This window comes from Heterodontus francisci, chromosome 10 (assembly GCF_036365525.1).
Source record: "Heterodontus francisci isolate sHetFra1 chromosome 10, sHetFra1.hap1, whole genome shotgun sequence".
NCBI lineage: Eukaryota > Metazoa > Chordata > Chondrichthyes > Heterodontiformes > Heterodontidae > Heterodontus > Heterodontus francisci.
The window spans coordinates 105519263-105532084 of NC_090380.1; the positions used below are offsets into that span (position 1 = coordinate 105519263).

Here is a 12822-nt window from a genome sequence, read left to right on the forward strand (position 1 = left end):
CTCTCCTACCACCACCACTCCTACCACCACCACTCCTACCACCACCACTCCTACCACCACCTCTCCTACCACCACCTCTCCTACCACCACCACTCCTACCACCACCACTCCTACCACCACCTCTCCTACCACCACCTCTCCTATCACCACCACTCCTACCAGCAGCTCTCCAACCACCACCTCTCCAACCACCATCACTCCGACCAGCACCACTCCGACCAGCACCACTCCGACCAGCACCACTCCGACCACCACCTCTCCGACCACCACCTCTCCGACCACCACCTCTCCGACCACCACCTCTCCCGTCATCACCACTCCCGTCATCACCACTCCCGTCATCACCACTCCCGTCATCACCACTCCTAGAGCCACAACTTCTATCACCACATCTCCTACCATCACCTCTCCTACCACCACTTCAACTACCACCACTACCTCTCCTCCCACCACCTCTCCTACCACCACCTCTCCTGCCACTACTGCTCCTACCACCATTTCTCCAACCACCACCACTCCAAGCACCACCACCATCTCTCCTCCCACCAGTTCTCCTACCACCGCCTCCCCTACCACTACCATTCCTACCACTACCATTCCTACCAGCACCTCTCCAACCACCACCTCTCCTACCACAACCTCTCCGACCACCACCACTCTGGCTACCACCTCTCCGACCACCACCACTCTGGCTACCACCTCTCCGACCACCACCTCTCTGACCACTACCTCCCCCACTACCACCTCTCCGACCACCACCTCTCCTACCACCACCTCGCTGACGACCACCACTCCTACCACCACCACTCCTACCACCACCTCTCCTACCACCACCTCTCCTACCACCACCTCTCCTACCACCACCTCGCCAACCACCACCTCGCCGACCACCACCTCTCCTATCACCACCACCCCTATTACCACCACCCCTATTAACACCACCCCTATTACCACCACCCCTATTACCACCACCCCTATTACCACCACTCCTACCACCACCACTCCTACAACCACCACTCCTACCACCACCACTCCTACCACCACCACTCCTACCACCACCACTCCTACCACCACCTCTCCAACCACCACCTCTCCAACCACCACCACTCCGACCATCACCACTCCAACCATCACCACTCCGACCATCACCACTCCGACCACCACCACTCCTACCACCACCTCTCCTACCACCACCTCTCCTACCACCGCCTCTCCTACCACCACCTCTCCTACCACCACCACTCCAACTACCACCACTCCAACTACCACCACTCCTACCACCACCACTCCTACCACCACCTCTCCTACCACCACCTCTCCTACCACCACCTCTCCTACCACCACCTCTGCTATCACCACCACTCCTACCACCACCTCTCCAACCACCACCTCTCCAACCACCACCTCTCCTACCACCACCTCTCCTACCACCACCTCTCCTACCACCACCTCTCCTATCACCACCACTCCTACCAGCACCTCTCCAACCACCACCTCTCCAACCACCACCTCTCCAACCACCATCACTCCAACCACCATCACTCCAACCACCACCACTCCGACCAGCACCACTCCGACCAGCACCACTCCGACCAGCACCACTCCGACCACCACCTCTCCGACCACCACCTCTCCGACCACCACCTCTCCGACCACCACCACTCCCGTCATCACCACTCCCGTCATCACCACTCCCGTCATCACCACTCCTAGAGCCACAACTTCTATCACCACATCTCCTACCATCACCTCTCCTACCACCACTTCAACTACCACCACTACCTCTCCTCCCACCACCTCTCCTACCACCACCTCTCCTGCCACTACTGCTCCTACCACCATTTCTCCAACCACCACCACTCCAAGCACCACCACCATCTCTCCTCCCACCAGTTCTCCTACCACCGCCTCCCCTACCACTACCATTCCTACCACTACCATTCCTACCAGCACCTCTCCAACCACCACCTCTCCTACCACAACCTCTCCGACCACCACCACTCTGGCTACCACCTCTCCGACCACCACCACTCTGGCTACCACCTCTCCGACCACCACCTCTCTGACCACTACCTCCCCCACTACCACCTCTCCGACCACCACCTCTCCTACCACCACCTCGCCGACGACCACCACTCCTACCACCACCACTCCTACCACCACCACTCCTACCACCACCTCTCCTACCACCACCTCTCCTACCACCACCTCTCCTACCACCACCTCTCCTACCACCACCTCGCCAACCACCACCTCGCCAACCACCACCTCGCCGACCACCACCTCGCCGACCACCACCTCCCCTATCACCACCACCCCTATTACCACCACCCCTATTACCACCACCCCTATTACCACCACTCCTACCACCACCACTCCTACCACCACCACTCCTACCACCACCACTCCTACAACCACCACTCCTACCACCACCACTCCTACCACCACCACTCCTACTACCACCACTCCTACCACCACCTCTCCTACCACCACCTCTCCGACCACCACCACTCCGACCATCACCACTCCGACCATCACCACTCCGACCACCACTACTCCAACTACCACCTCTCCTACCACCGCCTCTCCTACCACCACCACTCCTACCACCACCTCTCCTACCACCACCTCTCCTACCATCGCCTCTCCTACCACCACCACTCCTACCACCACCACTCCTACCACCACCTCTCCTACCACCACCTCTGCTATCACCATCACTCCTACCACCACCTCTCCAACCACCACCTCTCCTACCACCACCACTCCTACCACCACCACTCCTACCACCACCTCTCCTACCACCACCTCTCCTATCACCACCACTCCTACCAGCACCTCTCCAACCACCACCTCTCCAACCACCATCACTCCAACCACCATCACTCCAACCACCATCACTCCAACCACCATCACTCCAACCACCACCACTCCAACCATAACCACTCCGACCAGCACCACTCCGACCACCACCTCTCCGACCACCACCTCTCCGACCACCACCACTCCCGTCATCACCACTCCCGTCATCACCACTCCCGTCATCACCACTCCTAGAGCCACAACTTCTATCACCACATCTCCTACCATCACCTCTCCTACCACCACTTCAACTACCACCACTACCTCTCCTCCCACCACCTCTCCTACCACCACCTCTCCTGCCACTACTGCTCCTACCACCATTTCTCCAACCACCACCACTCCAAGCACCACCACCATCTCTCCTCCCACCAGTTCTCCTACCACCGCCTCCCCTACCACTACCATTCCTACCACTACCATTCCTACCAGCACCTCTCCAACCACCACCTCTCCTACCACAACCTCTCCGACCACCACCACTCCGGCTACCACCTCTCCGACCACCACCACTCTGGCTACCACCTCTCCGACCACCACCTCTCTGACCACTACCTCCCCCACTACCACCTCTCCGACCACCACCTCTCCTACCACCACCTCGCCGACGACCACCACTCCTACCACCACCACTCCTACCACCACCACTCCTACCACCACCTCTCCTACCACCACCTCTCCTACCACCACCTCGCCGACCACCACCTCGCCGACCACCACCTCTCCTATCACCACCACCCCTATTACCACCACCCCTATTACCACCACCCCTATTACCACCACTCCTACCACCACCACTCCTACCACCACCACTCCTACCACCACCTCTCCTACCACCACCTCTCCGACCACCACCACTCCGACCATCACCACTCCGACCATCACCACTCCGACCACCACCACTCCTACCACCACTACTCCAACTAACACCTCTCCTACCACCACCTCTCCTACCACCGCCTCTCCTACCACCACCACTCCTACCACCACCTCTCCTACCACCACCTCTCCTACCACCACCTCTCCTACCACCACCTCTCCTACCACCACCTCTCCTACCACCGCCTCTCCTACCACCACCACTCCTACCACCACCACTCCTACCACCACCTCTCCTACCACCACCTCTGCTACCACCACCTCTCCAACCACCACCTCTCCAACCACCACCTCTCCAACCACCACCACTCCTACCACCACCACTCCTACCACCACCACTCCTACCACCACCTCTCCTACCACCACCTCTCCTATCACCACCACTCCTACCAGCACCTCTCCAACCACCACCTCTCCAACCACCATCACTCCAACCAACATCACTCCAACCACCACCACTCCGACCACCACCTCTCCGACCACCACCTCTCCGACCACCACCTCTCCGACCACCACCACTCCGACCACCACCTCTCCGACCACCACCTCTCCGACCACCACCACTCCCGTCATCACCACTCCCGTCATCACCACTCCCGTCATCACCACTCCCGTCATCACCACTCCTAGAGCCACAACTTCTATCACCACATCTCCTACCATCACCTCTCCTACCACCACTTCAACTACCACCACTACCTCTCCTCCCACCACCTCTCCTACCACCACCTCTCCTGCCACTACTGCTCCTACCACCATTTCTCCAACCACCACCACTCCAAGCACCACCACCATCTCTCCTCCCACCAGTTCTCCTACCACCGCCTCCCCTACCACTACCATTCCTACCACCACCACTCCTACCACCACCTCTCCTACCACCACCTCTCCTACCACCACCTCGCCGACCACCACTTCGCCGACCACCACCTCGCCGACCACCACCTCTCCTATCACCACCACCCCTATTACCACCACCCCTATTACCACCACCCCTATTACCACCACCCCTATTACCACCACTCCTACCACCACCACTCCTACAACCACCACTCCTACCACCACCACTCCTACCACCACCACTCCTACCACCACCTCTCCAACCACCACCACTCCGACCATCACCACTCCGACCACCACCACTCCTACCACCACTACTCCAACTACCACCTCTCCTACCACCGCCTCTCCTACCACCACCACTCCTACCACCACCTCTCCTACCACCACCACTCCAACTACCACCACTCCAACTACCACCACTCCAACTACCACCACTCCAACTACCACCGCCTCTCCTACCACCACCACTCCTACCACCACCACTCCTACCACCACCTCTCCAACCACCACCTCTTCAACCACCACCTCTCCAACCACCACCACTCCTACCACCACCACTCCTACCACCACCTCTCCTACCACCACCTCTCCTACCACCACCACTCCTACCAGCACCTCTCCAACCACCACCTCTCCTACCACCACCACTCCTACCACCACCACTCCTACCACCACCTCTCCTACCACCACCTCTCCTAAAACCACCACTCCTACCACCACCACTCCTACCACCACCTCTCCTACCACCACCTCTCCTACCACCACCACTCCTACCACCACCACTCCTACCACCACCTCTCCTACCACCACCTCTCCTACCACCACCTCTCCAACCACCGTCACTCCAACCACCGTCACTCCAACCACCACCACTCCAACCACCACCACTCCGACCAGCACCACTCCGACCAGCACCACTCCGACCAGCACCACTCCGACCACCACCTCTCCGACCACCACCTCTCCGACCACCACCTCTCCGACCACCACCTCTCCCGTCATCACCACTCCCGTCATCACCACTCCCGTCATCACCACTCCCGTCATCACCACTCCTAGAGCCACAACTTCTATCACCACATCTCCTACCATCACCTCTCCTACCACCACTTCAACTACCACCACTACCTCCCCTCCCACCACCTCTCCTACCACCACCTCTCCTGCCACTACTGCTCCTACCACCACCACTCCAAGCACCACCACCATCTCTCCTCCCACCAGTTCTCCTACCACCGCCTCCCCTACCACTACCATTCCTACCACTACCATTCCTACCAGCACCTCTCCAACCACCAACTCTCCTACCACAACCTCTCCGACCACCACCACTCTGGCTACCACCTCTCCGACCACCACCACTCTGGCTACCACCTCTCCGACCACCACCTCTCTGACCACTACCTCCCCCACTACCACCTCTCCGACCACCACCTCTCCTACCACCACCTCGCCGACGACCACCACTCCTACCACCACCACTCCTACCACCGCCACTCCTACCACCACCTCTCCTACCACCACCTCTCCTACCACCACCTCTCCTACCACCACCTCTCCTACCACCACCTCGCCGACCACCACCTCGCCGACCACCACCTCTCCTATCACCACCACCCCTATTACCACCACCCCTATTACCACCACTCCTACCACCACCACTCCTACAACCACCACTCCTACCACCACCACTCCTACCACCACCACTCCTACCACCACCACTCCAACCACCACCACTCCGACCATCACCACTCCGACCACCACCACTCCGACCACCACCACTCCTACCACCACTACTCCAACTACCACCTCTCCTACCACCGCCTCTCCTACCACCACCACTCCTACCACCACCTCTCCTACCACCACCACTCCAACTACCACCACTCCAACTACCACCTCTCCTACCACCACCTCTCCTACCACCACCACTCCTACCACCACCTCTCCTACCACCACCTCTCCTACCACCACCTCTCCTACCACCACCACTCCTACCACCACCTCTCCAACCACCACCTCTCCAACCACCACCACTCCTACCACCACCACTCCTACCACCACCACTCCTACCACCACCTCTCCTACCACCACCACTCCTACCAGCACCTCTCCAACCACCACCTCTCCAACCACCACCACTCCTACCACCACCACTCCTACCACCACCTCTCCTACCACCACCTCTCCTACCACCACCTCTCCTACCACCACCACTCCAACCAGCACCACTCCGACCACCACCTCTCCGACCACCACCTCTCCGACCACCACCACTCCCGTCATCACCACTCCCGTCATCTCCACTCCCGTCATCACCACTCCTAGAGCCACAACTTCTATCACCACATCTCCTACCATCACCTCTCCTACCATCACCTCTCCTACCACCACTTCAACTACCACCACTACCTCTCCTACCACCACCTCTCCTACCACCACCACTCCAACCAGCACCACTCCGACCACCACCTCTCCGACCACCACCTCTCCGACCACCACCACTCCCGTCATCACCACTCCCGTCATCTCCACTCCCGTCATCACCACTCCCGTCATCACCACTCCTAGAGCCACAACTTCTATCACCACATCTCCTACCATCACCTCTCCTACCACCACTTCAACTACCACCACTACCTCTCCTACCACCACCTCTCCTGCCACTACTGCTCCTACCACCATTTCTCCAACCACCACCACTCCAAGCACCACCACCATCTCTCCTCCCACCAGTTCTCCTACCACCGCCTCCCCTACCACTACCATTCCTACCACTACCATTCCTACCAGCACCTCTCCAACCACCACCTCTCCTACCACAACCTCTCCGACCACCACCACTCTGGCTACCACCTCTCCGACCACCACCACTCCGGCTACCACCTCTCCGACCACCACCACTCTGGCTACCACCTCTCCGACCACCACCTCTCTGACCACTACCTCCCCCACTACCACCTCTCCGACCACCACCTCTCCTACCACCACCTCGCCGACGACCACCACTCCTACCACCACCACTCCTACCACCACCACTCCTACCACCACCTCTCCTACCACCACCTCTCCTACCACCACCTCGCCGACCACCACCTCGCCGACCACCACCTCTCCTATCACCACCACCCCTATTACCACCACCCCTATTACCACCACCCCTATTACCACCACTCCTACCACCACCACTCCTACCACCACCACTCCTACCACCACCTCTCCTACCACCACCTCTCCGACCACCACCACTCCGACCATCACCACTCCGACCATCACCACTCCGACCACCACCACTCCTACCACCACTACTCCAACTAACACCTCTCCTACCACCACCTCTCCTACCACCGCCTCTCCTACCACCACCACTCCTACCACCACCTCTCCTACCACCACCTCTCCTACCACCACCTCTCCTACCACCACCTCTCCTACCACCACCTCTCCTACCACCGCCTCTCCTACCACCACCACTCCTACCACCACCACTCCTACCACCACCTCTCCTACCACCACCTCTGCTACCACCACCTCTCCAACCACCACCTCTCCAACCACCACCTCTCCAACCACCACCACTCCTACCACCACCACTCCTACCACCACCACTCCTACCACCACCTCTCCTACCACCACCTCTCCTATCACCACCACTCCTACCAGCACCTCTCCAACCACCACCTCTCCAACCACCATCACTCCAACCAACATCACTCCAACCACCACCACTCCGACCACCACCTCTCCGACCACCACCTCTCCGACCACCACCTCTCCGACCACCACCACTCCGACCACCACCTCTCCGACCACCACCTCTCCGACCACCACCACTCCCGTCATCACCACTCCCGTCATCACCACTCCCGTCATCACCACTCCCGTCATCACCACTCCTAGAGCCACAACTTCTATCACCACATCTCCTACCATCACCTCTCCTACCACCACTTCAACTACCACCACTACCTCTCCTCCCACCACCTCTCCTACCACCACCTCTCCTGCCACTACTGCTCCTACCACCATTTCTCCAACCACCACCACTCCAAGCACCACCACCATCTCTCCTCCCACCAGTTCTCCTACCACCGCCTCCCCTACCACTACCATTCCTACCACCACCTCTCCTACCACCACCTCTCCTACCACCACCTCTCCTACCACCACCTCGCCGACCACCACTTCGCCGACCACCACCTCGCCGACCACCACCTCTCCTATCACCACCACCCCTATTACCACCACCCCTATTACCACCACCCCTATTACCACCACCCCTATTACCACCACCCCTATTACCACCACTCCTACCACCACCACTCCTACAACCACCACTCCTACCACCACCACTCCTACCACCACCACTCCTACCACCACCTCTCCAACCACCACCACTCCGACCATCACCACTCCGACCACCACCACTCCTACCACCACTACTCCAACTACCACCTCTCCTACCACCGCCTCTCCTACCACCACCACTCCTACCACCACCTCTCCTACCACCACCACTCCAACTACCACCACTCCAACTACCACCACTCCAACTACCACCACTCCAACTACCACCGCCTCTCCTACCACCACCACTCCTACCACCACCACTCCTACCACCACCTCTCCAACCACCACCTCTTCAACCACCACCTCTCCAACCACCACCACTCCTACCACCACCACTCCTACCACCACCTCTCCTACCACCACCTCTCCTACCACCACCACTCCTACCAGCACCTCTCCAACCACCACCTCTCCTACCACCACCACTCCTACCACCACCACTCCTACCACCACCTCTCCTACCACCACCTCTCCTAAAACCACCACTCCTACCACCACCACTCCTACCACCACCTCTCCTACCACCACCTCTCCTACCACCACCACTCCTACCACCACCACTCCTACCACCACCTCTCCTACCACCACCTCTCCTACCACCACCTCTCCAACCACCGTCACTCCAACCACCGTCACTCCAACCACCGTCACTCCAACCACCACCACTCCGACCAGCACCACTCCGACCAGCACCACTCCGACCAGCACCACTCCGACCAGCACCACTCCGACCACCACCTCTCCGACCACCACCTCTCCGACCACCACCTCTCCGACCACCACCTCTCCCGTCATCACCACTCCCGTCATCACCACTCCCGTCATCACCACTCCCGTCATCACCACTCCTAGAGCCACAACTTCTATCACCACATCTCCTACCATCACCTCTCCTACCACCACTTCAACTACCACCACTACCTCCCCTCCCACCACCTCTCCTACCACCACCTCTCCTGCCACTACTGCTCCTACCACCACCACTCCAAGCACCACCACCATCTCTCCTCCCACCAGTTCTCCTACCACCGCCTCCCCTACCACTACCATTCCTACCACTACCATTCCTACCAGCACCTCTCCAACCACCAACTCTCCTACCACAACCTCTCCGACCACCACCACTCTGGCTACCACCTCTCCGACCACCACCACTCTGGCTACCACCTCTCCGACCACCACCTCTCTGACCACTACCTCCCCCACTACCACCTCTCCGACCACCACCTCTCCTACCACCACCTCGCCGACGACCACCACTCCTACCACCACCACTCCTACCACCGCCACTCCTACCACCACCTCTCCTACCACCACCTCTCCTACCACCACCTCTCCTACCACCACCTCGCCGACCACCACCTCGCCGACCACCACCTCTCCTATCACCACCACCCCTATTACCACCACCCCTATTACCACCACTCCTACCACCACCACTCCTACAACCACCACTCCTACCACCACCACTCCTACCACCACCACTCCTACCACCACCACTCCGACCACCACCACTCCGACCATCACCACTCCGACCACCACCACTCCGACCACCACCACTCCTACCACCACTACTCCAACTACCACCTCTCCTACCACCGCCTCTCCTACCACCACCACTCCTACCACCACCTCTCCTACCACCACCACTCCAACTACCACCACTCCAACTACCACCTCTCCTACCACCACCTCTCCTACCACCACCACTCCTACCACCACCTCTCCTACCACCACCTCTCCTACCACCACCTCTCCTACCACCACCACTCCTACCACCACCTCTCCAACCACCACCTCTCCAACCACCACCACTCCTACCACCACCACTCCTACCACCACCACTCCTACCACCACCTCTCCTACCACCACCACTCCTACCAGCACCTCTCCAACCACCACCTCTCCAACCACCACCACTCCTACCACCACCACTCCTACCACCACCTCTCCTACCACCACCTCTCCTACCACCACCTCTCCTACCACCACCACTCCAACCAGCACCACTCCGACCACCACCTCTCCGACCACCACCTCTCCGACCACCACCACTCCCGTCATCACCACTCCCGTCATCTCCACTCCCGTCATCACCACTCCTAGAGCCACAACTTCTATCACCACATCTCCTACCATCACCTCTCCTACCATCACCTCTCCTACCACCACTTCAACTACCACCACTACCTCTCCTACCACCACCTCTCCTACCACCACCACTCCAACCAGCACCACTCCGACCACCACCTCTCCGACCACCACCTCTCCGACCACCACCACTCCCGTCATCACCACTCCCGTCATCTCCACTCCCGTCATCACCACTCCCGTCATCACCACTCCTAGAGCCACAACTTCTATCACCACATCTCCTACCATCACCTCTCCTACCACCACTTCAACTACCACCACTACCTCTCCTACCACCACCTCTCCTGCCACTACTGCTCCTACCACCATTTCTCCAACCACCACCACTCCAAGCACCACCACCATCTCTCCTCCCACCAGTTCTCCTACCACCGCCTCCCCTACCACTACCATTCCTACCACTACCATTCCTACCAGCACCTCTCCAACCACCACCTCTCCTACCACAACCTCTCCGACCACCACCACTCTGGCTACCACCTCTCCGACCACCACCACTCTGGCTACCACCTCTCCGACCACCACCTCTCTGACCACTACCTCCCCCACTACCACCTCTCCGACCACCACCTCTCCTACCACCACCTCTCCGACCACCACCACTCTGGCTACCACCTCTCCGACCACCACCTCTCTGACCACTACCTCCCCCACTACCACCTCTCCTACCACCACCACTCCTACCACCACCACTCCTACCACCACCTCTCCTACCACCACCTCGCCAACCACCACCTCGCCAACCACCACCTCGCCGACCACCACCTCGCCGACCACCACCTCTCCTATCACCACCACCCCTATTACCACCACCCCTATTACCACCACCCCTATTACCACCACTCCTACAACCACCACTCCTACCACCACCACTCCTACCACCACCACTCCTACCACCACCACTCCTACCACCACCTCTCCAACCACCACCACTCCGACCATCACCACTCCTACCACCACTACTCCAACTACCACCTCTCCTACCACCACCTCTCCTACCACCGCCTCTCCTACCACCACCACTCCTACCACCACCTCTCCTACCACCACCACTCCAACTACCACCTCTCCTACCACCACCTCTCCTACCACCGCCTCTCCTACCACCACCACTCCTACCACCACCACTCCTACCACCACCACTCCTACCACCACCACTCCTACCACCACCTCTCCTACCACCACCTCTCCAACCACCACCACTCCGACCATCACCACTCCTACCACCACTACTCCAACTACCACCTCTCCTACCACCACCTCTCCTACCACCGCCTCTCCTACCACCACCACTCCTACCACCACCTCTCCTACCACCACCACTCCAACTACCACCTCTCCTACCACCACCACTCCTACCACCACCTCTCCAACCACCACCTCTCCAACCACCACCTCTCCAACCACCACCACTCCTACCACCACCACTCCTACCACCACCTCTCCTACCACCACCTCTCCTATCACACCCACTCCTACCAGCACCTCTCCAACCACCATCACTCCAACCAGCACCACTCCAACCAGCACCACTCCAACCAGCACCACTCCGACCAGCACCACTCCGACCACCACCTCTCCGACCACCACCTCTCCGACCACCACCACTCCCGTCATCACCACTCCCGTCATCACCACTCCCGTCATCACCACTCCCATCATCACCACTCCTAGAGCCACAACTTCTATCACCACATCTCCTACCATCACCTCTCCTACCACCACTTCAACTAC

At 59.5% G+C, this 12822-nt stretch overlaps 2 protein-coding genes across 2 annotated transcripts; both read left to right on the forward strand.

Moving 5' to 3' along the window:
* Positions 1–388: 388 nt before the first annotated feature.
* Positions 389–3595, forward strand: LOC137374224 (mucin-2-like; the record flags this gene model as incomplete). The annotated part of the gene is made up of 3 exons (XM_068040012.1): positions 389–455; positions 831–1337; positions 3060–3595. Coding segments are annotated over 3 exons (1110 nt in total), but the record flags the coding sequence as incomplete, so codon positions are not given.
* A 273-nt stretch (positions 3596–3868) lies between these two features.
* LOC137374225 (mucin-2-like) lies at positions 3869–12106 on the forward strand (the record flags this gene model as incomplete). The annotated part of the gene is given in 7 exon segments (XM_068040013.1): positions 3869–4457; positions 4782–5807; positions 8487–9471; positions 9473–9550; positions 9787–10849; positions 10851–10993; positions 11041–12106. Coding segments are annotated over 7 exon segments (4950 nt in total), but the record flags the coding sequence as incomplete, so codon positions are not given.
* Between the last annotated feature and the right edge of the window lie 716 nt (positions 12107–12822).